Source organism: Platichthys flesus, chromosome 13 (genome assembly GCF_949316205.1).
Source record: "Platichthys flesus chromosome 13, fPlaFle2.1, whole genome shotgun sequence".
NCBI classification, from domain to species: domain Eukaryota; kingdom Metazoa; phylum Chordata; class Actinopteri; order Pleuronectiformes; family Pleuronectidae; genus Platichthys; species Platichthys flesus.
Genome location: NC_084957.1, coordinates 16,828,507 through 16,855,660, shown reverse-complemented (window position 1 = coordinate 16,855,660; position 27,154 = coordinate 16,828,507). Strand labels below are relative to the sequence as shown.

Below are 27,154 nucleotides of genomic sequence, written 5' to 3'. Positions count from 1 at the left end.
GCAGTGTGAGGTGGTGAGAAATGAGATTGAGCCTCTGGAGAGATTTCCTAGTGAGCTTGCACGTGTGTGTGTCTGCACGTTGGCGTGCGTGCAGGTGTGTGAAATGCAGAGCGCAGAGCAGTCCTGCTGTGCCTCATTAGGCTCATGTTGTGCGCTGCTCCAGACCTCGACATCTCGCTCTCAAAGTGTGTGTGTGTGTGTGTGCGCCTCCGTGAGTGCGTGCGTGTGCGTCTGTGGGTCTGCAAGCTCTCCACATTGATTTCCTGACAAGCCCCCCCTCCCTGCCCCAATCGTCACGCCATGAACTGGAAGCACTGATTTCACCATTTGTATCCCTCCTCCCACCACCACACACTCTCTCTCTCCCTCTATCTCTCCTTCCCTCTCTCTTTCTCTCGCTCCCTCCCTCCCTCGCTGTCCTCTTTTGCTCGCTCCGCTGCTCGATTGCATCCGCGTTTTTAGGTCTTTCACTTTTTCCTTTTTCTCCCCCTTCGTCTACCTTGTTTTTCACTCTCTCTCACACTTGCTCGTGTTCGATCTAAGCGCACTCTCTCCCTGGATCTATACATTTCCTATGTCTCTTTCCCACCCACCATTCTGTTCTATTTAAACCACCAGCCATCTCCTTTCCTCCACCACCTCCCACACACTCGCACTGCTGTCCATCAGATTGGGGGGGGGGTTGTGTGTGTGTGTGTGTGTGTGTGTGTGTGTGTGTGTGTGTGTGTGTGTGTGTGTGTGTGTGTGTGTGTGTGTGTGTGTGTGTGTGTGTGTGTGTGTGTGTGTGTGTGTGTGTGTGTGTGTGTGTGTGTGTGTGTGTGTGTGTGTGTCGCACAACTCGAGAGGGATTGAGCATGTCTCAGCTGTGTCGGCACCGCTCGATTGACCGCACTTGGAACAAGTCAGGGCAGGACTCCCACTCTATTGACCAGGCGACACTCTTAGCTCTATAAAGTATCGACGCTCACACTGACGCCCAAGACACTGGAGCACACACCTCATATATCAGATACACACCGTCACATTATTGAGATTTTTCAAACTTCTTAAATGGCAAATCGCCGATGATTGTTTTTTCCAGACTGCAACTTTTTTCCTCTATGACCTTGGTCTATGATCATAGTCTGTTTTATACCATATGCATATTTTTATGCCACAACTTACACTGCCTGGTGAGAATTTGCATCCTTTCTGTGCTTTTTGTTTCACACAGCTCCTCTGCTAATTCTGTTTTCCACAACAGTGAGGATAGTTATGGTTTACCATGAGTAATTGGCGGTCTGGCCGTATCGGGATCTGCACCTTAAAAATGATCCCGATGTGATTGCCAACGGAGAGGGATGAAGCGAAGTAGAAAATGATTGATTTAGTCATAGGGCTTTTTCTCAGGGGCATAGCTCCCTATACTCTGCTCATAATGAAATAAATGTCTCCCCTTTATCAGGTTTTACCATCTGGTGGCGTGGGGGGTCCCTCTGGTCATGGCCTCTTTACCCCTGCTGAAGGGTTACTACGGCCCCGCGGGAGCATGGTGGTGAGTACGGCCAACAGTCCATCAATTTTTTTTTGTGAGCCAGTCCCCGTATATGTTCTGTGAAATGTCTTTACTTTGCAAGAAGGCCACAGCTCTGGCCTCGTTCCAGCTCCAGCCGAGCTTTGTCCCTCACATGGTTTTATTCTATAAAAATTGGCAATTATCAGCTCATCCTTGAACAGCTAAAAACGCCCCCCCCCCCCAAGTTCTTGCGGTGAATAGGAAAGGCATTATTTGTTTGGAAGGTAGTTAAGGGGGTGAGAAAAAAGGGGAAGAGGCCGAGGAGAGGAGGACGTGCAATGAGAATTGGGACAGAGCCTTAATCTCCAGGCTCGGCTCTCTCTTTCCACTCTTGTCTTATTAATAGCTACAGCGGCACAGCTTTTCCCCTCCGCAGTCACACAAGTCTCTCTTCCGCTCACACTCTTCCATTCTTTTGTAACCCTCTCATCGCTCTCTCCCCCTCTCTCTCCCTGTCTCTCTCCCCCTCTCTCTCTCTCTCCCCGTCTCTCTCTCTCTCTCTCTTCCTCTTCCCCCAGCTGGATCACAGACGATCACGTAGCCTGGAGATTTGGGATGTAAGTAGACCCTCTCAGCGCTGCCATCAAAGCTTCCCCTCCTGGGGGAGGGAGGGGGGAGGGCTGTCTCCACGGGGAAATGTGAAGGGTTGCATGTCAAGGGAGCCGGCAGGGTTTTTTCCCTCTTGGTGTAAGGCCAAGATATGTGTGTGTGTCTGCGCCTGTGTGCGTGTGCGTGTGTGTGTGCGCGCGCTTGTGTGCGTGTGTGCGCACGTGTGGATGTGTCTGTATCTGCCTCTGCCTTGTCAGATTTAGGGGGGTTGCTACACTGTGTATTTAAGTGTTTAGGACGGCTATGAAGGATTATGCCTGTCTACTGCTTTCTGCAACTGGCCCTAAGTCTGCAAGGGCTCTTCCAATCCCACCGGCGCAGACTTTTAAACACACACACATGCACGCATGTACACCCCCTGTGCCGGTGCACACGGCAATACCACACCACCAGCCAAGGTAATCGCCTTGCTGCTCACAGTTTCAGTAGGGAATCAATCTTTCTAAACAAATAAGTGTGCACTTAGACTCACATGCAGAACAACACATAGCTATCAGCTGTGCTAAACGAGCCTGTGTCTCTTTTATCAGTGCTCCTTTGCTCTGCGGCTCTTTCTAGTTTTCCATGCTGTCGTGGCCCGGGGGGACGAGCTGCTCACAGGATCAGGGAATCTTCATTAGCTCTAATTACATCAAACCAGACAAGAGATTAGAGGCCAAGGCAGCACCCGTGGAGGAAAGGAAAAAAAAAACACTCAAACACGCGCACCCTGCTGACTGCTCGCCGGGGGAGATGCGGGAGGGCAGAGGTTGTAGTATTAAAGGTGAAAAGTGGAAAAGGTGGGAGGAGAGACATAAGGGGTGTAGTTAGAGAGATGGAGAATTACTCATCACGAGCAGGAAAGCGGCACACTGGCACGGGAAGCCGAGGAGAGTCAGAGAAATAAATTGCCCTCGTCTCGGCCCACGCCCCGTAGTGTGTCTTCATCAGAGTTCAGCGAAGCGCGCAGACAGGACAGAGGAGGCGGGGAAGGCTCGGATGAGGAGGAAGAGGATGTGAAGGAGGATGAAAGAGGAAGGAGAATGGAAAGCAGAGGACAACGCTGTGTGACCGAGGTGCGGAATTTCAGGGTTTGAGTCAGCAGTTGGAAGCACTCAGGCTTAGCTGAGTCACAGCTCTTAGAGGTCCCCGTCACGACAGAGAACATGACGCTCACAAGAGATTAACATAATTAGCAGGGTAATGCAAGCGGAATGGTTCTGTATGCAGGGATGGCAAAGTCGGCGTTTGGTTCAACACTGACGCCTCTGCTGGATGGGTGGCATGAAATTGTGTGCAGTCGTTGTCCCCAGAACCGGAATCCTATACCTATCTTACACCTCATTGTCTAAACACCAACGTGCGTGAAAACCGGTTTTGTAAAACCGAAGAAAGCGTTATGGCAATTACATTTCTACACCAATTGAACAGTGCTGGAACCCTGCTTGTCATGGAGGATAATTGTGAAATAGCAAAGACTCCAACAGAAGAAACAAGTCTTCGCTGCCTCCGTGATGTGTGTCATAGCATCACATCAGTAAAGGGGCCAAAATGTGCTTGTCCACCAGATAGTAAAAACCTGGGAGTACTCCAGAGTCCTTCGCACACATGAGCATTTGGTCTCTGAGGGAAATGGACTAATCTTCGCGGGTTTTTGTCCAGTTTGAAAGGACAAACATAAATTGGGTCTCCCCAGACACCTTGATGACAGAGCACAGAGATTCCCAGATGGCTCTCGGAGGGAAATTGTATTGCATTGTGGTGGAAAAAGAAGCGCACACAAGCGGTTTGCCTAAAGTAAACAAACCAGTATCAACATTGTTCTGTTTGTGTTTCATCTTTTTCTATTCTTTTTTCCCAGCAGTGTGGTTGTATTTTAACAGGTCGTCACGACTATTTAGGAAAGGACTGCACGAGGAATTGCACCTCAAGTGCATTAATGAAAGGGAAAGGCTTTGTGTCGTCACAATGACCAACCCATCAAGCACTTGCGTTTTCTATGATTGTCACCATAAGTTTGACAGTTTTGGCTGCAATCACTCATGTTCCCCTCAGGATGAGTTGATGTAACTGTGGTGGCCCATTTAACCTTTCATCAAACACTCCACCATTCCACATTCCACATTACCACCAGGTGGTGAAGACTAACATCTCTCTGCTGCTTTGCATTGGGTATAGATTGATCCCTTTCTCTTGCCCTGTCTCCTTTTTAATGTTTACATTTGTGCATCTATAGAGCCACACCCCAAAACATCATGTTCTTTCTTCTCTTTCTGTATCCTCCCTCTCTGTCCTGTCCCTGTGTAAGTGGTTGAACAGGTAGATCGTGAACTTTCACTCAGCAGTAGGATCTTGCGGGTCAAAGTTGCAGCTGAGCACTAACCCTGCACAGTTGGATCCCTACCAGCACTCTCATCTCCCACCGAGCACTTCAATTAAGGCCTCTTTCATCCAAGCCTCATTCTTCACTTCAGAGCAGCACCAGGGGGAAGGCCATGCTCAGACAGGGAGATTGAATCTGTGATGATCTTTCTTTCTGCCAGTTTCAGGCTTTCCACCTTTGCTCGCTGTTTTACTTTCCTCCAGATCTCGAAGCCCCGTCTGTATTTTCCACCTTTCTATCTATCCTTCCGTAGTCGATCTATTGGCTGCAGCCTTTTTCTCCTTTTCCTTTCCTTCTCTCTGTGACCTTATCCCTCTCCCTGTCTTTTAATCACCCAGCACTTCTTTCTTATTTCTGCTTTCTGGTCCTGACCCACAATCTGCCATCATCCATCCATCTTTCCATCCTCACCTCTATTCTCGTTTCGCCTTTATCATCTGCCTACTCCGAATCCTTTCTCTCTCTCCCTGCCGCGATTTAATTCAGTCTCTCTCTCGCTCCCGCTTTCTCTCTCTCTCTCTCTCTCTAATTTGCTCCCCCCCTCTTGCTCTCTCTCTGTCTCCGGGTAGTGCTCAGCTGTAGAGCACAGCGGACTCTAATGGCAGATCGTTATCATGCTAATTAGAGCACTTTGTAGCTGCCGCCCGTCATTCTCTCCTCCTTGCAGCCCCTCCACGCTATTGTTAAAAAGGCCACCCCTCCTTTCCCCTCTCCGCCAACCCCCCGCACCCCGTCTCTCCATCATTAACGGGACGTGCGCTGGCGTAATTGGGCACTGTTTATTCCAGTGATCAGGTTATTAAATCACAGAGGTGACGCCTGCACAGGTCTCCCCTGAAACGCTTTCATCATTGTCCCATGCCATTATTGAACCTGTGTGGACACATACACACACGTGCACTCTCACACGTGCACTCACACACGTGCACTCTCACACATGTTCAAAGAGGGTTGTGTATATCGACATCCCCTGCAAGACGTGAAGGAACATGATGTGTAAAGCGGCCATTCCCCATTTCCTGCTGTGAACAAGCGTGTACCATCGCAGATTCCCCTGCCAGTAAAACGCTTAATTTATAACACTAAGTGAGTTTCTTTCGACCCGGAGGCTTTTGATGACATGTGTGGGCGAAGTTGAATTAGGCCAAGGACCTAATATTTGCCTATTGAGATGCTGCTAAAAGATGAAATGTTTAGAACTTTTCAGGTACAGCGATGACACCCCCCCCCCCCCCGATCCATTTTCCTGTGAAACTAGGGGCGTCCCTGTATGCATGGGTCAGAGACAGACTTAGACTCTGTTTAAAATGTCCGATTTTTTTCCCCTCCTTGATCATGATCAGGCCTATAATTACTCTCGGTGTTGTTCCTCTGCACAATCCATTATGCTTATCACGTAGGTGCACTCCGTGCCAGGTGCTCGGCAGGAATTGGGGTGACTTCTCCGAGTTACTGAGGCTGAACAGAGAAGTGGTGGCCAGGAACTTGTCGATCAAAGGGAGACAAAGGCTTGTTTCGTGATTACAAGGAGAGGCTGACACTCCTCTGAGCTTACATCACCTCCCCGGAGGTTGCATAACACAAGGCTCCCATTCCAACAAAGCCATCACCCATCACCCTGTTTCCCTCGCTCGTCTTGCTTGCTTTCATCTGCTCAGAAATACCTGACATGTTACTCTTCCGCCGTGCCTCTCTCCATTGTCAGCCCTTCATCCCATAGGAGTGCCATGCATTTCAGCTGTTGTGACTTTCCTGGCATTATCTTTTGTTTTTGTCTGCCTCTCATCAATACTCGCTGAGGTGCAAGGTCCAGAGGTTATGAGCCAGGGGCCAGCTAGAATAATTATACCCAGTGTTAAACAGGTTCATCTATAAATACATGCCAATTACCATTACATCAGCAGTTTAGTTTAGTGTCAATCGGATTTTTCCAATATAGAATAAGAGTTTTTAGAAACATCAAGAGAAATGTACGGGTTGTTTCATGTTTAAAACCGCACAGAAAGGTGCGGTTTTTTTGCGGTATTTTAATGTCAGGGTTAAAACAATTAAAGTGAGCATATCAGAACAAGCTGCTGTCCCAGTCTAGAACAAATCATATCTAACAACAATAGCTTCCTCCGGTTATGATCCTGATCAGGGAATCTTATTTAATGAGCTTCTGTGGGCTGATCTCTTTGGCCAGACACCTGGTATGCCTTTACATTTCATTATGTTCTAGACTGCATTTGGATGTATGACTCTGTATTTCATCAAATCATGTGTTTTTTTCCTCATTTTATATTTTCTATACAGAGGCAAAAATTTCCATTTGGTCTTCTCCAAACTTCCTGTTCCTGTAACAGCACTAAAGAAAAACAACCCTCACAGACGAAACAACAGCAATGGTCTGATCTTTTGATAACACTCAGTTATCTTACATCCTATTTCTGTCTTTGCTTCGCAGATGGTACGTGCCGCTGTTCTGCCTCATCTTTCTGATGATCTGCTGCTACGCCAGGATCATCTGCGTGGCCAATAAGAGGGTAAGTGATCCTCCTGCGTCCAGTGGGCAGCAGCGGCAACCCAACACAGTGGCAATTAAGCTGAATCCGAACGCATTGTGACCTTTTAGAAACCTGACATCAGTGAAAGCTGAGACAGCATTGCCACTTGCCTGTTTTATATTTATATGCCTGGGAGGGAGGGTCTCAAAAATAATTTTATGTGTGAGATATCATTTTACAGTTGGCAACAGGCTGAGAACAAAAAAATAAAATACAATTCACGTTTTCTGTCATTGCCAAATATTTAAATGACAGTAACGAATGGAGATCCTCACAAATTCTAATGATTTGAATCCACTGTCACTGAGATTTATGATCATGGTGACCTGGCAAAACACACACACACAGAGTTTAGATAAGCAAACAGGTTGTAAACAGACAGGTTGTTCGAGCGACTTCAATTTCAGGTACATTTCAAGACACACAAGTAGGGTCAAAGTCGAACCAGGTAGTATGTTTGTGAACTGCAATACGTTTCCGTAAAGGCTGACCTAGTTGTTTAAAACCTGTCTGATCTCTATTTAGTGAACTTAACTGCATTTCCAGCTCTTTGCAATTAACTTGTGCAGGACAACAACCAAAGGGAATGCAAGCCTCAGCTATGATACTAAGATCCCAGTCATAATATACTTACACAATGTTTTAAGCCACTGTTAATTTCAGATCATCAACTTTTTTTGCCTGTAATAACCACAGGTGATAACATGTTTGTATGTCGTCTTTCATGCCACTGGTTGGAAGCAAATTTGGAAATGATAATTCTCTGTCTGTACATATCATCTATCACCTTTCAAATGAATTATTTTCATATTTTGACAGTTTGTAAAGTAAAAGTGTGGCTTCTTTGAATTAAACTCAGTAGGCATTTATTTTGGGATTGTTATTTTTTTCTCAACATTTCGAAGATTTTCACGTTGGCATTTTTTTGTTGTTGTGACAGATACTTTTCACTATTTTGACATTCCAATCACTTAAGTGTCGTCCACAGCAACTAATCTGCTGATTAATCAATTAACCACTTAGTTGATCTCACCGTGTTGGCTCCGAGTAGAGCAGAAGGCCAGAGGCAGCACTCCATAAAGCTCACATGGCTGCCATTCCCCCCGATCTTACACCACCACAATGTAGCCAAAAAGCCACTGGAGGGGGCACCAGCAGACTTGCGTTACAACACTGTGTGTGTGGGATTTTGAAATTATTGATCAATTTACAGAAAGAGAGGAAGAGAGAACGAGGCTAAAGCCACAGTGATGAACATTGACATTCTCTGTTTGAGCATCAGGGACTGTGAAACAGATTTTTGCAGATAGCCGGGCTGCAGACGGCGACGTCAGGGACAGAAAGCAGGAAGCTAAAGGGAAGGGGGAAAGATGGGGGGGGGGTACTCAGCTCTTTATCATGACCGTGATAAAAAAGAAAGGATGAATGAATGTAGCTGGTTTTGAACCCGCATCCCATAACTCATTCAGCTCACATATTCAGCCGTCTGTCCCTCTTCCCCTTGTCTCTCTGTATCTCGGTTTTCCACCTTTCTCATTTTCACCCTCCTCCTCTTTTTCCTTTTCGAACTCCATTTATCTCTCTTTCTGTCTCGGACTCCTTCCCCCTCTACTTTTTCCCTTTACCCCCCTATTCTCCATTCAGCCTCCACGTCTGTCTCCCTCTCTCCGCCTTCACTCTGCCGTTTTGCTTTCTCTGTCATATTTATGAAGAGCTCAAGCCTTATCTCTCTTTCAGCTGCAGGCTGTCTCACTTGAAAGAATTTCAAAAAGCTTTGAAAGCAGGGTAGGTGGCGATGCAACGAGGAAAGGGCTAAAGAGGAGGCGGTTGAGCAGGGAGAGGCAGGATGTTAGCCGGACGGAGAAGTTTGTCCGCTCTCCGGAGTCAGAGAGGGGATCGCAGGATCATGGGCCGTAGCGTGGGAATCCGTTTAGAGAGTGCACGTCTCATACAGCAGCGAAACCCTCTGAGTGACGTCGTGAGCTTGTAGTAACTTGAGAGGTTTGAAAGATAATGAGTCATGATCATGGCAGACATAGATGTCTCAGAGTGTGGTGACTCGTTAGTCTTACGGATGTGATTTTTTTTTTTTTTTTTTTTTTTTACATGCCGACTCCCTCCCTCCCTGAGCCTCGTGCCTCGACACCTAACTGGCTGAATTGCTTGCTTTCCTGTGTCGGGGGTTAAGCAAAATTGCAACAAAAGCCGGGCGCCCACTCCCGAGACCTGGCCGAAGCTCTAATGATATTGCCACTTATTATCAGTGTTTGTTGATTTTGATGGATCGTGGTGCTCAGCTGGAAAGCGATGGGCCGCTCTGGAACAAGTTTGATCTAATGGCCAAATGGCTGTGGCCGTTTTCCTTTCTTGCGGCGCACACAAACACACCACGTAGTCACACATAGATTTACAATGACAATCACATCAGCGCACAGGAACCATGGCAACGTTGAGTTAATAAATAGCAGAAGAGCCGAGCTGTTAGTGCGTGTCGTTTACACTGCCATGTTGTGTGTGTGCGTCTAGAGCTCACGCAGGCCCTCCAGAGATTTTGTCTGTGATGTCTTGGGTTACGTAAACCTTCTGGCTTCATACCTCCCTCCCCCCTCCATCCGCCACCTCTGTCCCACCATTACAAATCACAGTCTTGTGCATGGGCGTGTGAGTGAGTGAGTGCGTGTGTGCGAGCGAGCGTGTGTTCCTGTTCGTGTCTGTTGACATTTTCCGCGCGTTCCCCTGAGAGGGGAGTCAGAGGAAGAGCGGAAAGTATTCCCACGTCGTCTCCAGAGATTTCAGATCTGCCATGTTTGTTCCACTTTTTTTCTTTTTCGTTCACGCTTTCACACAATTTTCTCCCCCTTTCTCTACACACCCGCCGCCTCTCCTTCTTCTTTCTCCTGTCATATCGTGAGCACTTAAAGCTGATCAGTTCCCTCTTATGTGAAACGCTGGGAGCTCCCTTCTGCCTCTCAACTCTGCACCCTGCTGTGAATTAGACAATTGTGCAGGGAGGAGGGAGAATTGGAACGATTTAGTGTTGGGATCGTAGCCAATGTAATACTTTTTCCAGCTTGTCGCTCCAGGCACTGACCTCTAAATCTAAGGCCAGTCCTCGGGAATACTAAATTAAATATAACTTTAAACTCTTCTTATATTTATCTGTGTTTGTTTATTTTTGACCAAAATAACTGACCTGACCTTTTCTTCCCATTTTTTTTTTGTCTTTTCTGAGCAGTTGCAGTCATGGCTGGGAACCTTCAACCCAGAGAGGGAGAGACGAAAGGTAATGGCCTTTCTGATCATCGCATTTCTCAACACACACACTCACATATACACACACCAGACACACACACAAGGAGCGTGAGGATTAAACTGTGTGCAGGATTAGCTCTTGCGGTCACGCTGGGTAGGTGTCAAACCCAGCAGGGAGAAATTTGCCCTCTTGACTCTCTTCATGTGTGTGTGCTTGAGCTAGTATATAAATGTGGGTATGCACTGACGCACATGTTCCTAGCGTTACTTAATTAAAAGCGAACAGAGGAGGAAAAATAAGAAGGACGTGAAGACGAGAAGACCCTTCATTATGTCGGCTCTGCTTGTTTACACCGAAGCAAACAGAGCCATCAAAATGCCGCCACAGGGTGTGATGTTTAGATAACATACCAGTGTTAAGGAATCGGAGGCGTGACGTGTAACACAACAGCCTGTGTGTCTCCCACCATGAAGGCTCTCACTTTTACACAGACACCCATCCAGCACCGACTACCACCATTGCCAACCCGCCTCATTCTGTACCTTTTTTTATAAAATTGGCAAGGCAAAACAAAGGTACATTATTTCTGCTTTGAATGGGCTCTATTAAAGGGATGAGATTGAGAAACATGAGGAGTTGGGGGGGGGTAAAAGGAAGAACAAGTACATTTCGGGAATGCTGCTTCTGTTTGTAAATGTGAGGAGCGCAAAACTGCAGTGTTTCCCATGAATTACCTAGACTGTGGTGGCACAATACATTTTAAAACAAAATCTTCTTTTTTAGCTCTTAGTTCTCTAACTTCGTGTTTTAAGCCATAGAGCTGTACACAGTGATCTTTGCCCAGCAGTTTTTTCTCTCTATTTCTTTGACACTCTCTCTCTCACGATCAAGTTGACCTTTGTGTCATAGTCGCACTGGCCATTGTCAGCACCAGCAGAAATCATGTGCCATTGCTGGACCATCAAAACCATCCATAAAGCTTTTGCCATTCTCAGCAGACAGGCAGAATTCATAACATCAGTTGCTTCCGCTTTATTTTCCCACCTTCCCATCAATGGCATTCAGTTCTTAACAGGCGGGTGGACCTCAGCACAACATCTGCCCTCTCCCTGCACTTGTAACTGACGTTATAACTGAGGGTTATCTTGACATGGGCTTTGAGACTTTTAGGGTTTTACAAAAGGGAGTAATAGTCTATATTATGGGAATTGTAAACTCAAATATTTTTAGTATATGACCCTACTTCTGCATCAAAAGTCAGAATATCTCAATGTTTACTGCTAATGTTTTTAAAATGTGTCTCTAGAAAGTCCCTTAACTTTAAGTTGATTTTTGATTTGTTTCAGTAAATCAAGGATTTGTTGTCAAGGGACATAGTTCTTCTCTCGCACTCATAGCTTCTTGTTATGTTTTTTCGACTCGGCTCCTGGCTACAGACATTGAAGTGTCCGCCAGCAAGACACTAGACCCTCACTTGCTCAAGCATCGCTATGGAGATGCCAAATCGTTAAATACATGAATCATAGCTTCCCCCACTGAGGTGGTCAGTGTTGCTGCACGACTCCTGAAAAGTTGAATATATAATGGCAGCAATCCCTCGCTGATCCGCCTTGAGTTACCTGCTCACTGTCTCCTCTGCTCTGCTGCCGCTGTTCAGCCCTGCAGGGTGAGGCGTGGAGGGCAGGTTAGGGTTAAGGTTATGTAGATGCTGCCCCTAAGTGGCAGATGTAACCACTGCACACTGAACTGGCGTAACCCTCAATCATGAAAGTAGTAGCCGCAACACAAATGCACCGTTCATATAGGCTAATTGCTATGTGTTGCACAGAGTGTAAATAAGTCAGCAGTGGTTTTAATGTCCCCTCTTTCCCAGATGCTCTCCTCTTTTCAATCGTTTTTCTTTCTAGCCCTTCACTTTGCAGACTCTTTCCCCTCTTTCTTTTTTTCCTCACTCCCTTCCTCTCTCTCTAACTCTTGTTCTCATACCCAGCATGAATAAAGCAGCAAGCCAAGTTCATGGACATGAATATTTAGGAGAGTTTATGCACGCGCTGCGATGCTTTAACAACAACAACAGCCTCCCTGATTGTGCTTGCCAAGCAAGCGACCACTGGGTCCTGTGTGTGTGTGTGTGTGTGTGTGTGTGTGTGTGTGTGTGTGTGTGTGTGGGTGTGGGTGTGTGTGTGTGTGTGTGTGAAAACTAGAGGAAATGATTCGTGCTGGGCGTCTAAAGACCACTGGCTCTGGTGATTTCCATTTTCTTCCTCAAATTGCTGTCCGTCTGCCCTCACATGTTCTCCTCTACTGTGACTCGCATACACTCATGCACACATACACATCTCTCGTGCTTTCTGCTGTCACTTGTAGTTCGCTACGTTCGCCGTTCTTGATCTTTTTTTATTCTCCCCCCTCTCTCCCTGACTCTGCTTGCACCATCCCCCTCACTCAACATGTATCTGTGTGTATCTGGCTGCAGCCATGACGTAGATAACTTGTTTCGACAGTTATCGGGGCCGTCAGTCACATGGTTGTGACACATCTGTGTCTTTCTTGAGCGATTTGTTTGTCTTCACGCATCACCACATGCATCCAGTGAGCATCACAAGATCTTCTCAGCAGCACCGGTCACCGAGGGGATGTACAGAAGAGGGTATTTAAGTTACACAGACACACATTCTTTTTATAGTTGTGAGGACACTCATTGACATAATGCCTAACTCTAACCTTATCCATCACAAATCAATGCGTATACCTAATCAAAACTCCTAAACCTTTTGTCTTGACCATCAAACAGCCCTTTAAAGTTGTGAGGACTGATCAAAATGTCCACACAATGCTGGTGTCAATCCAAAATTTGTCCACACAACTGGAGAGTGATATGTAAACACACACACACACACACCTTTAAACACATTTGCACAACTGCACACACAGCCGCTCAGTCCTGTCGGGTAGCAACAAAGCTGCCTAAGCAAACAGCGAGCCTCTTGTTCGTTATCTTCCCGGGGTGTTTGTTTACCGAGCCACACAAGCCTTGCCTTGAGCTGTGTGTGTGTGTGTGTGCGTGTGTGTGTGTGTGTGTGTGCGCGTGTACTTGCATACGCAACCTTGTATCTTGTTGAGCATTACCTCTGCACTTGTGTATCCACCGTATTCTGATTTTACATGTCACCAACATCCTGCAGAATAAGCTGCAAGGACAGTTGGGTTTGTCAAGAGCTCTTAACATCCATCTTCTTTTGTAGGGACGGACTCTGCAGCTGCTGATAATCAGTGACACTTCTGGCTGCTGTCGGGTTTTGATTGTCCCTGAAAATCCTTTTGGGTTTAAGAAATCATTAGGCAGTAAAAGTATTTCATTTTTACCTCCGCAAAATTCCATTTGTGGGTTTGTTTTTAAGTTTACACAAACAGTACTTGACAGATTTTCATGAAACTTGGTGGATGTAGTATGGGAAGAGGCCAGACAATGCTGCTGTGGATCCAGATCAAAGGGCAGAATTGTCTTCTTTGTTCTCTGACATAAGATTTGGATGTTTCTGTTTTTTTTTACATTTTCACTGTTTCCCAGGGAATAATTCAATGATACTGAGAAATCTGGCAAATAAGGGGAAGTGTGGGAAGTTTGGTGCTGCCTGATTTAATTTAGGGGGACTTGGTGAAGGCATAAAGTTTACTCAACATTTTGCCTCAAAAGAATCAACAAATCACATCACTGCGATGAATACAGCGGCTGAAGCAGATGATGAAGATTATAGTGATGAAAATGATCTTGCGACATGTCTCACAGATAGATATCAGAGATAGGAAACTTGGCAAAAATAAATAAAATAAAAAAGTAGATTTAAGTCCTTGAATTTAACTTCAGAGAACCTTTCAAAAGCCCTTTAATTTGGTGCTCGTGTGCGTCTGGGAAACCTGATGCTGTTATTTTTAGAACAGATTTATCTCTTGAGATGAGTGCGAGTTCAATGCTGGGTGGATGGGATGGGTCGCTCTCTTAAACTGTCTGTAATCTAGCATGCACCATGAATGTTAGGACTGGTATGCCCGCAGCAAATAATTACGGTTTCATTCCCTTCTGCTTCCCGAGCAGCGCAGGGGCCTCTGACACGGGAGGACTGTAATTAAAAACACGAGGCTCTTCCTCCTCCTCCTCCTCCTCCTCCTCCTCCTTCGTCTCCGCTATTCCACATCCTGCCTCTTGCGAAGCGAAATTCCTGGAATGCCTGCCTCTACACCTCACCTAAATTTTGTCTGAGATTACACGTCTCCGTTCGTACTCTGAAACCCAATTTCTGGAACCTTCGATTCCCCCGCAAAAGAGCTCACCCCCCACCAACCACAAATCTCCCGTCTTTCCCCAGCATCCTTCAAGGTCCCTGCTTACTCTTTTTCTCTCTTGACCGTGAGGCAGTCCTCCCGAGGTGCACATAATCACACACACACACACACACACACACACACACACACACACACACACACACACACACACACACACACACACTTGAGCTAATAGGAAGGTCTTGACATGTCCGGTGACGTCAGAACTTCGGATAATTATAGAAAAAAATAGGTCCAAGTGTAATGTCTGAGTAATGCTAAGTTGTCAATGAGGAAGAGGCCATTATCAGTTGATCACGCAAAGCCTGCATTCGTTACACAGTGGAAACGTGACTCATATATTCAGTACCCGCACACAGACACACACACACTTACGCCAGTAGGCACACACACATAGAGATACAATACCACCGGGGGTCTCTCGTGATTTTCATTTGAATTGTTTAAAATGCCTGCGTTAGAGCTTGCACGCCTCAGTGTCTTTCTGGTGAGTAATTAATTTCTAGCATGTGGGGGTAGAGACCAGAGCTTGTGGGCCTGCCTCCTGGCTCCGGCTGTGTGTATGTGTATACACATCTGCGTGTGTGTGTGTGTGTGTGTGTGAGGGAGGGAGGGAGAGAAGGAAAAGGAGGCTTTGCGCTGGCTCCGCTACTGCGTCCTAGCCTAGGGGAGGGAGAAGGGTTGGGGGGGGGGGGGGGGGGGGGGGGAGAGAAAAAAACAGCACAGCGCAGAAAATCGATCCGGGGCCGCTCTGCTCAGCCTCTTCCGGACGCAAGAGTCCTCCTCTCCGGGGAATTAGATAACGGCTTGTAAAAGCTCTCCACCGCCAGCCTCTTTCTCTCTCGCTCTCTCTCTCTCTCTCTCTCTCCCTCTCTCTCTTTCCTCTCCCCCTCGTTGACTTTTAGCTGCTGCCACATCTATCTGTCTCCCTCCCTGCCCACCCGCCGGCTCTCTGCTCGTCCACAAGATATTGAATTCATTCCGTTCACATTACGGCAAAGTATTGGCTTCCAGTTTAATTGGAATCTGCGTTTCTTCCCATAACTGTGCGGATATTGCATATTATCAGCAGGTTAATATTTTATAATGTCTTAATTGGCCTTTGTTGTTCTCCTCAGTGCACTGATCCTCCAGTTAAGACACAGACTCTGTGAGTGTGAGTGTGCGTATGCGCGCGCGCGCGTGTGTGTGTGTGTGTGTGTGTGTGTGTGTGTGTGCGTGTGTGTGTGTCAGTCACAACAAAACATCGGTGTTAATGTAAAAATTCTCCACATGAGTCACTCTTCAGTTGTCTTTCCTCCAGGTTTCGTTGGCTGAGGAGATCAAGCCGTTGAAGTGGTATCCCTCCGTCTACCTGCTGGTGTCAATCTTTCCCCTAATCAACAGGTAACACCCACCCATACACACACACACACTCGCACGCCTGCACGGGACATAAACTCTGCGCTCTCCTTTTATTTGCATGTTGGCTTCGCTCTGCTGTGTTATCTTCTCTCAGCTGTCACCCTCTCCCTCCCCCTTTTCTCCCTGCTCTGCTTTTCCCATCCTCCCTCCCTCTCTCTCTCTCTCTCTCTCTCTCTCTCTCGCTCTCTCTCTCCCTCTCTCTCTCTCTCTCTCCCTCTCTCTCTCTCTCTCCCTCTCTCTCCCTCTCTCTCTCTCTCTCTCTCTCTCTCCCTCTCTCTCTCTCTCTCTCTCTCTCTCTCTCTCTCTCGCTCTCTCCACAAAGCTTCACGCTCTCTCTCTCTTTAGCAGCATAAACACTTAAGGAGATTTCGTGTGCCGGTGCCTGAGTATTGGAAGTACGGACCGTTTTATTGGCTTTTTTTTTCACCCAGGGCCTCATCAACTGGGGGTCGGTGGGAGGAGGCGAGTGGTCCAGTAAACGATAACCCCCGGTGCTGTTATTACTCCCTTCCTCCCGCCCTCTCTCCCCGTCTCCCTCCTGCTCTCATTTGCCACCGCTCCCTCCGCCCTCCCTCCCTCCCCTTCCCCACGTTGAAAACCAGTGTGATTGACAGGTCAGGGTTACTAAGTGATTAGCTGCGGCGGCTCTGCTTGTCGCCACGGCGATGTAGGCGGAGACACAGGTCAATTACAGGGTCAACGTCTTTCAAAGGCGCTGCTCAAACACTGCACCCCCTCCCTCCTCACCTTCTCTTCACGCTCTCTCACCCCCCCTTCCTCCTCCTCCTCCTTCACCTCTCCATCCATTCCAGCCTCCCACCCCCCTCTCACCATCCCATGCCCTGGCTGTCGGCCGATGAAGATGACAAACTGCATCCTGCGCTAACCCCAAAACGCCCTCTCTTCCTTCCCCTCCCTGTCCTCACTCCCCCCTTTCTTTCCTTCCTTCCCTTCATTAATGTCACTTTCTCTTCCTCTATCCCTCGTGTTACGCTCACATATGTTTCTTACAATCCTTTTATTTCCACTCCTCCTAGCGTGGGCTTGTCGTCTTTCTCCTTCTGTGTTTTTCATGTCAGCTCTCCACCTCTTCCTCCTCCTCCTCTTCCTCCACCACTACTCCTATCCTCTGCCACACAAAGCCCTGGCTCTCTCTCTCCCTCTCTTGAGCAAACAAGCTCTCGCTCGCTCAGCTCCGCTCCGCTTTGCCTTTCTCCAGAGAGCGCACGAGGAGAAAACGGGAATGAATTGCTCTCTCGTCGTCGTCCTCCGCCTCCACCCCTTCCCTCTCCCCCTCTCCCCCTCCTCCCGTCCTCTCCGGCTCAGCAGCGCTGGCTGTATACATCTCCGGCTCCTATTAATTTGTTAGCCTCCCCTCCCTCTTACCCCTTCCCTGACTCACTCGCCTCCCTCCCTCCCACCGGCTCATATCCTCCCCCGCCTTCTCCTCCCCTCTTTCTCCATCTCTCCCTCCTTCCTTCCCTCCCCTCTGCTGAGTGCTGGAGTGTGTAAAGTGTTTGTCACGGTGCCGTGCCGATGTCGCTCTGCTCTGCCGTGTGGAAGCGGCGCACAGCAGACAGCCTTAGTGTGTGTGTCGCTCTGTGTGTGAGTGTGGGTGCGTGCGCGTGTGTGGAGGTGGGTGGTTGGCTTCGTGTCAAGGCGAATGTGCTGTCTCTGCTTGTTGCCGTGTGTGCGTGTGCCTGCCTGCGCACTTGTTTGTCCGCCTCAACTTGAGTGTGTGCTTTTGCGTGTCGGTCCATGAGCATTCCCATGTGTTTGTATATGTGTGTGCGCTGCAGTTTGTGTGTACATGCCTACCGTGTGTGTGTGTGTGTGTGTGTGTGTGTGTGTGTGTGTGTGTGTGTGTGTGTGTGTGTGTGTGTGTGTGTGTGTGTGTGTGTGTGTGTGTGTGTGTGTGTGTGTGTGTGTGTGTGTGTGTGTGTGTGTGTGTGTGTCTGAGTGGGGGATTATTTCTATCTGAGCTCCAAAGCCTCCTAAACAGGGCTTAGAGAGACGGCCCAGGGCAGCAGCTAAAGCCGTTGGGTAGAGCTCTCTCTCTCTCTCTTTCTCTCTCTCTCGTTCCATAGCTTGCTCTGCATCCCCCCCCCACCACCTCTCTCTCTCTCTCTCTTTCTCTCACTGGCATTTCTCCCTGCCCTGATCATAATACACAGACACTCCTACACACAAACACCATCCTGGGCCTTCATCTGCTTCCTCACACACACACACCCACACGCACCACAAAAACGCATGCACGCACACAGACACGCCACACACGCCACACTCAATTTTAATCTGTTCCAAATGCACACTGGTAAATGTGTTAATTCGACACCAGCTGTTGCGAATTGAAATGGGAAAGCGCTCCTACTTTTCCTCGACGCGCTCTTACACACATGCATGGACGAGTCATTATACATCATTTTGCCACACATCCCTCTCTCTCTTCCGCTCCCTCTCTTTCGCTCTTCCTCATTTACTTTCCCTCATTTGGTAGCACAAAAGTAGCACCAGACACTCGCACCTTAGCACGTATACCTCATCCTTCTCCTCTCTCTGCTGCTCCTTCCTTCTCCGCCACTCTCCCCTCAGTGTGGGGGTTTGTGAGTGTGTGTGTGTCGGTGTGTGTGTAACCACTGCCCGGGCACGACTAGAGTTTTCACAGTCTGCTTCTCACATCGCCTCCCCTGTGTGCTTTATGGTGTGGGTGTGTGTTTGTTTACAAGGCTTGTCTCGCTTCCTACTGAGCGTGCTTGTACGCCTGTTTGCATAAATAAACCCTCTTGTCGGAGCCTCGCTGCTGATTTCTGTGGCTTGATGAGCAAGTGCTCCTCCTGGACAGCCTGCTCGTCTTTTACGAGGACTTTTTGCTCTCCATTAACACCCTCCTCTTTTTCCTCTTTTTTGACACTGAGCAGGGAGAAACTGCCATCCTCATCTAGTGTCCCTTTTTTTCCCTCTCTTCTCTTCCATGCTTTGTCTTAAAGCCCTCTAAGGAAAGACTCCAGGCTGGAGGAGAACTATTGCCTTAGAGCAATCAGTGTAATCTGCCTTGCAGAGAAGTGCTTCAGCGTGGATAGATTGGCCCTGGCGGCGGGACTTGAACCAGTAATGTGTCTGTAACCTTGAGTTCACCCTGTGAGGAGGCAGCTTGCATCCTCCTAGTTATTCTTAGTTTCCCCCGATACTGCGTGTGGGTTTTGCGTTGTGTATGGGCATATACGTGCTTGCAGGGGATTTTTGTATGGGCTCCCTACAGCGCCTAAGCCCCCGCCTTTCTCTGGAGGAGATCTGATTTCCCTGCTCCAGGCAAGCAGGGAGAACAAGACAGTGCGTGCGTGCGTCTGTGTGTGCTTCACTGTGTGTCTGCGCTTTTGTGTGTGTGTGCGCGCAACCGGGCCGGGCAGACCTTCCCCATCTCCGTTCTGCACTTTGAAAAACGAGTGAGGAAATCTCAGAGCAGCAGTTATTATTCATCCCTCAAAGAGAACGGGGGGAGGAGGCGGAGGGAGGACGGGAGGGAGGGATGGATGGAGGGAGGAAGAAAGAGAGAGCCAAACGGGAGGGAGTAAGGAGCGGTGGGGGATACATTAACTCTTATCTCACTGTATTCGGCTTTCTGCATCCCAGGATGCGCTTCTTCTCTCGTTCTCTCTCGCTCAGCCCGGCTCTCTCCTTTCTTTCTACGCTCCCTTCCTTCCGCTCCTCGCCTCTGCGCCTCTCGGAATATCTTGCATTCAGCGCGTGAGGATGTGTGTGTTTGTGCCTCCGTGTGTGTAGGCTGGTGGGTGGTTTGTACTGTATACCCTAATATCTTTTGTGGTGTATTTTGTTTACTTGAACAAGAGAGCTGCTCAGATGCTGAAAGGCAGTATGCAAGGTTCCAACTCTCGTCTTTGTTTGTCTGGGAGCTTTTTTTTTTTTATTTATCTATCACCTCACTTTCAATTTACTGTATGAGGTGGCAGCATTGGCCTGTTTACTAAAATAAGTTTTGAACTTGATACAGCTGGCAGGGGTTTGATTTCCTTTTTGTCCTTAGATTCAGAGGCAAAAGCGGGGGTCACAAAGAAAGTCAGGATTAGCCCACTTTGAATATGATTTTATACACTGCATTAGACCCCGACCAATATTTGTCCTTTCTTAATAAAGTTTATTGTTAAACTATAAAAAATGAAGCCTCGATTACATTTCTTAGTAATTAGTGTACGATAACAACATTTTTTACTCCATATCTAAATGTTTAATATATATTGGCCGATCCCGCATCAGGAATTCTTTGTCCGAATATATCATCGGCATCAGTCCCCAAAGAAACTACGTCTATAACCACCCTTGCCTATTTAATAATTTAGTCGCATACATTGTCTTATAAGAAAGAGGTCTCAGCCTATTGTGTGTACACGTGAGATTATATTTAGAGGAACATAGCCATGTGTACCGCGTGTTCCCACGTGGTATCTCAGGTGGCGACTGGTGTGTAATTGAAGACGGCGAGCTGCGCTGCCATCCGTCTCCCATTGAGCAGCAGCGATGCTCCGCTATTAATCCCGGTTTAGCGAGACAGCAAGTTGGCCTACAGGGCTGTGTAAAGTGCGGGCTCTCACAGGGCAGGAACCCACACCAATGCTGGACATGCGAACGCACGCACGCACACACACACACACACACACACACACACACACACACACACACACAGGCTTGTCATTCATTATCGTAGTGGATGCACACACTCTATACATTGTAATTTAAACATAATTGCATGCTTCTTGGATTACAATGCAGATATGAAGCATTCACATACAAACTCATATATACTTGCCCACACACAAACATTAACAGACATATACAGTGAATAAACTATATAAGGACCCACATGTCCCTTTAGACATACAAAGAATGCTCTAGTTTACAGATATACAAATTACATACAGGCACTTATAGTCATATTCATACATTCATATACATGCACATGCTATACGCACACAAACGGTAGAGGAGATACTAGATAACCTCCCTCGCACACACTTGGGCACAAGAACACATTCACAGACGCATGCAAAGATAAACACACACGCACACACACAGACACACACACAGACACACACATGCACACGCTCACCACACTCACACCCCGTTCCCCCACTCTCTGCTCTTTCAGGCACGTCTTTAAATATTCATCACTCTGGCTGCTCTGAGAGTGCCGTAAACGCTGCCTCACACTCCAGGGAATCGCTAAAGCCTACTCTATCATCTGCTCTCCCTCCTTCCTTCCACTCTTTCTCTCGCTCTCTCTCTCTCCCTTTCTCTCTGTCGCGCTCCCCCTCTCTTTCACACAGACGCACACACATTCTACCCATAGCCACGCACCCTGATGAACACGTGTGCACAAACACCAGAGGGCACAGCCAGTGGCATTGCAGGACACGCAGGCACACACTCAAGTTCATGAATCAGACGCAGGGAAACACATTTCTGGCGATGACCATGTACCAGATTTTGTGTGCATGTGTGTGTGTTTGTCGGTGTGTTTGCTGGCTGCTTCCAGCACGGAGAGCTGAGCGGTGTTGTGTTCCAGGAAACAGGATGTCTCTTTGTTTGGGTTTTATTATGTTGGTGAACGTTAGCCGCTGCAGTCCCCTGGGTTTGTGTGCGTGTTTGCGCCTCTTTGTCTCTTGGTGTTTTGTGTGTGCACATGCACCCGTGCAGGTGTGTGTCTCCATGGGGCCACATGTTTGTGTGTGTGTGTGTTTTGCCTGGTTGTGAAATTCAGCCTAATTCCAGAAATATTTGGTTAAAAGTTCGCACAGAGGGTTGACAAGAAAAGTGTGTGTGTGATATGCATCAGTGGGGGGAGTTATAATGGGACTCATAATCTTGGCTGTGAGTTTTATCCACATGTTGACACCATGATCAAAGTGGAATATGTTACAGTTTTGTATTGCAGAGCACACGGACACTAATGCACAATGCAAACCATGTTTTATTTCGACATGATTTACTGTTTAAAAAACCCTCACATGTCCATGGAGTACTCCATATTGACGCAGATGCCTCACAAGCATTGGAGCTTTATGCAAGTTACAGCGGCTGATCACATGTTGTCAGTGAACAATGAAAGGCCTGTCCTCTGTCTTTGGTGCCCTTAAGGCCCCAGCACGCATGTAAAGTAGACAAGCAAACAACAAACAGAATCTTTTGAACCAGTGTATCCATAGGTCACATTTTCTCTTGGTTGATCGCCAGCCGTTGACATTAACTCCAAATTAAAATGTGTTATTTATATCTTCATTTATTTAAATTGCAAAGATGTGATTACGCTTTGAGGGATTTGGATTGAATAAGTGGATTTTACTTTGTTAAAATTCAATTAATGGCAATCAAGCACTGAAGCATCAAGAAGGATATTGTGGGAATTTCCTTTTCCCTCGTGTGTGTTTGTGAGTGTTTTAAGTTTGTTTCTCTCCATTTAATTACCTTCAAATCGTCCTTATAAACCTTGAAGCTTTCTGAAAACTAAGGGTACACCACACAGCGGGTTTCACCTCAGAATGTCCTACTTTATAATATAAATCCCCCTGTACTGCAGCAGACTTTGTCCTACCCATAATATGTTCTCAGAAACAAAGGTTCATATCCCAATGTCTCCTTGACTCCACTGCGTTGCCTGTGTCTTTTCATGTTTTGTCTGCAGCTAAACATTTAAGAGAGTTTAAAAAAAAAAAAAGAAGTTGTGAATCACACACTGGCCTTACACCGAGTCGAGAGATTACGCTTTGTTTGGCAGAATTATCCCTTTTAGCCAGAGAAAAGTTCCGATTTGCTGTCAGCAGCAGCACAGCGGGCAGCACGAGGGCCGTGTTTTGGCACCGTGAAGCGTGTGAGTCATCTGGAGGGGAAGAGAGAAAAAAAGAAGTCAGGCAGTCATACGGAGAGAGGAGGAAGCGCGATCGGGGTCAGGATGACTTCTCTGTCTGGCCAGCCTCCGCTCTAGGGAGGGAGCTCTCGTCAAAGCTGTTACTGTGTGTGTGTGTGTTTTCTCCCACAGCTTCAGGATGTGCGGTACAACAATTAGAGGCAGACAAAAAGGTGAACTCTATTGCAGGCAGGAGGGAGGCGGATGGTTGGAGAGCGGAGTAGACTGGCAAGGTGGGATATTGGATGAGATGGGCAGAGGTGATGGATGAGGGATTTCGCACTGACACTGGAGGGTGAGGGAGAGACGGGTTCAAAGAGTGACTGACAGCATGATAGATGAAAGGGCTGAATAAGTGAGCAAGGCACGGAGACACTGTGCGAGTGCTAATGATTGACTGCATGCTAACAGGTGGTAGCAGATTTGGACTCAAAGCTACGTGTGTCTGCTTCTGTGTGCTCCTGAGCGTGACTGTGTTTTTATTGTTGTTGACCAGTTGCTCCCGAGTCGTACGGTACACAGAATATCTTCTCTGTTGTCCAACACCAGTCAGCCAACTGCGAGAGTCCTTCGACTGTGCGCATACACACACACACACACACACAAGTACACGCACACACACACACACACACACACACACACACACAGAGCAGCTCAGCCAGGCATCGCCTGCAGCCACACTCTCCTTCCCACCACTGCCTCCCTCATTCATCTTTCATTAGCCTAGCCTCACACAGGAGAACCCCCCCCCCCCTCCTCTCTCCCACAACCTCACGTCACTCCATCTCTCTCCCCTCTCTCTCTCCCCTCTCTCTCTCCCCTCTCTCTCTTCCTTCTCTCACTCTATCTAACCTCGCTTCTTTTTCCCCCTCTCATCTTATCTTGGTTTCTCTCTCACGTAATCTCTTTTGTGTGTCTCGCTCGTGTCTTGCAATCTGTCTTTTTGGATATCTCTCCTCCCCCTGCCTCTCTCCCTCGCCCGCTGCCTCCTTTTGCTTTTTAGTCTTTTCCCACTCCTTCAGCCCTATCCCCTTCTCTATCTCTCTCTCTGTCTTCTCTCTCCTCCTCCTCCCTGTCCTCCTCGATCGTCCTCGGCCCTCGCTCCCCTTCTCAGCCTCGCTCTTGCACATTCTCACCTCTTTATCGTGTACTCCTTTCCTCTTCCACTCTCCCTACCGTGCGGTGCCATTTCTCTGACACCCGTCTCTGCACCCCCCCAGACACACACACACACACACCACCCACACCCCCCCACCCCTTCCTGTCTCTCTCTCGCTCTTGCCCGCTCTCTCTTTCTTCCTTTCATTTCGCTCTCCGTCTCTCCCTCGATGGAGGGGAAAGGCTCTTCGCCTCTAATTGCGGCTGTTCCGTTGCCATGGCGCGTGTTGCTCAGCGCTGTGAGGTGCTGTGCGTGTTTGTGCGTGCGTGCGTGTGTATGTGTGGCAGGCAGATGATTGCTTGCTGCCAGCTCTCGTTTCCCGGACGCCGATCGCGTTTCTTTGCAGCAGCAGGAAAAAAAAATGAGATGCCAGAAATAGCCCCCCTTCACACAGACCCGCTCACTCTCACCGCTATGCTGTCAGAGGAACACACACAGGCAGGCAGACACACACACAAACACAGCCTTTCCACTCCACCTGACATCCTCAATGCATATGACCTAGGTTATACTGTATGTACACACCTCTGTGCACATGTACAGGTGAGCCGTGTGTTTATATACGTCTGCGTGTGTCCGACTTCCTGTGTGTGCATGCATGTGTGTTTCCTGCGTCTCTAAGGAGGTTGTGTGGGGAGTCCTGATTTATTTCACCTTTAATGGGAAGTGAAATGAATGTGAGCAGCAGCTGGTCTGGTCCTTGGAGATACAGCAGTCGGCTAACCCAGAAAACAGGCAGCTCCTCACTGGAATGGTCCTCACTCCGATGGGCGCCAGGACGCTGCACGAGCTGCGCTGTTGGTTTTATTTTAAGCAGAGTCGAGGCGCTTAGTTGATACCCCTTGCTCAGAATACCTTCCAGCTTCTTTTTATCTCAACCCTCGGCCAACCCAACTTGTGGTTTCCTTCCTGTTGCAACTCTTCAAGGAGTTGTTGGAAGGTAAATGGAGACAGATTAGTGGTGAATAAACCGTGCAACCTCACGTTGCAAAAGAGGATGAAAAGGGATTATAACCAGATTTGTGGACGAATCTCCATAATCATCTTCTGTGCTTTTCACCTGCGGTTCTCCCCGGGTTTTGTAAGGGGAAGAGAAAAACCAGCCGGTGTCTGCTTGCTGCCCTGTTTAATAAAGCTAAAATGCCTCTAACCTGTCATTTAAATTTTGACATTCACAGGAGAGACAGACAATAAACCTAAAACTTTGCGAAAAATGGAACAAAGTCAACCAAAGTCATTTCAGTATATTTGAATAGTTAATTCGATCAGACAAGATGGTTGCGTTTTCTTCCCGGTCCATTTGTTTGTTGGCTGGTTTGTCTGTGTGTTCGTGTTTGTTTGTTAGTAAGATTACGAAAAAACTGGTGTGCAGATAAACACCTGAAGGGATGTGGTATTTTTCAGAGAAGAAAGCATTTAATTATGATGGATCAAGGAATCTACGTGGCCTTTTTTTTTTTTTACATGTTCACTAATTTCCCAGGGACGTTCATGGGTCCTGATGAAAATAATCACATTTAGGGGAAATTTGGTGCAGTTGGATGAATTTAAGGGGACTGATGAGCCTCGGCGGAGAGATGCGTTCTACTAAGTGACATGTCATAATGTCATTTGTGATATCATGTGTACTACGAGTCCTATCTACACCTACCTGCATACAGTGGATAGTTACTTGTTGCCTTGGGTTGGTTCATTCACATGCACCCAGTGGCCTCATTGTTATGGAGTAAATGGTGAAATTACAGTTGGACGAATGGATTCAGATGAAGAGTAGCTGATTGTGAATTGGTCGTTTGAGCACACTTTGGCTCCAGTGAACAGATTAAAACAAATTTAGAGCTGTTGGGAAAGGCGATTACTTCAAGAAGAAAAACTAACTGTGTTCCATCACCTTAAACACTGATTTTCTTACAATACAATGCATAACCGACAATAGACTATGGCAAGTTGAAGGGGCAGTAGTCACTCCATAAACGAAAGTGTTGCAGAAAGAATAGAAGCTATAAAATATTTTTTACTGTTCATGACTTTCTCGTTATTGTTTGGTACAAAAAGAAGGAGAAGTGGAAAAAAAGGTCTCGTGCACAGAAAATCTTGAGCACAGAAGTGTTCAAAAGATTCATTGCTCTCAAAGAAACTGACAGTTAATCATACATGCGACTTTTAATAGTTCTCTGACCTCAATAATATTGAACATTTCATTGAATTAATTGCAAATGATTGCAAAGACAAAACCAAAAAGGATGATGATTTCTAGCCTTAATCTCAATGATAGTGTTAGTTTATCGGTCAATACAGACAAAAATACTTATATGCCACTTACTTTAATCACAGCGTCTGACCCAGACAATCTTCTGCTAGTTTATTCATTTGTGAAAGACAAACTCCAGAAAATGTCCACATCCAATTGCGTAGACCTTTTCTGGAGTTCATGAATTCATAACATCTTTTTTACTGTATCTTTCAGGCTTTTATGCCAACTTGTGTTGATTGTGGGACAGGATTAAACGTAACATTGAAAGTAGGTGTATTTGATTTATATTGTCAGTACAGTGTAGATACTGTTTCTGTGCTTTTTGTGTGTCTGCCTCTTGTATAGTAACTTGGCTGGTGTCACCCAGGCTTGTTCCATCAGGGACGTGTGTGGCACTCATCTGGTGATGTCACTATATTGGCAACACTATTGTGATGTGATTAATGTGGAAACCGGAGCAGCGTTATTACCAAAGATTCCACCAGATCATTGTCTGTTTAAATAACTGGAAGTAAGTCTCATCCTGTGACATTCAGAGGTGAGCGACTGTTGTGTCTCGTGTAACTCCTTGTAACCACAACACAACAGTGGCTCTTTTCTTCAAATGGCTAGTTTTGTATTTTCCTTCCCTGCAGGTCACAAGCCAGTTGGGGATGACTTTCTCGACCCTGAGGTCAACCGCCCCGGCCGGTTAGTTTACTCTGAACGCCCAAGCCAGGAACAGTGCACTTGCGGGAAACGCTGCGAGC

General features: G+C 47.2%; 1 protein-coding gene across 2 annotated transcripts in view; it reads left to right on the top strand.

Moving 5' to 3' along the window:
• Positions 1–27,154, top strand: part of si:dkey-100n23.5 — a 47,823-nt gene that overhangs the window by 9,435 nt on the left and 11,234 nt on the right. For both annotated transcript variants that reach the window (XM_062402439.1, XM_062402440.1), the window contains 5 exons: positions 1,445–1,534; positions 2,074–2,112; positions 6,973–7,051; positions 10,308–10,355; positions 15,973–16,055. In XM_062402439.1, coding sequence (XP_062258423.1) covers positions 1,445–1,534; positions 2,074–2,112; positions 6,973–7,051; positions 10,308–10,355; positions 15,973–16,055 — 339 coding nt within the window. The remainder of the gene's footprint in view (positions 1–1,444; positions 1,535–2,073; positions 2,113–6,972; positions 7,052–10,307; positions 10,356–15,972; positions 16,056–27,154) is intronic.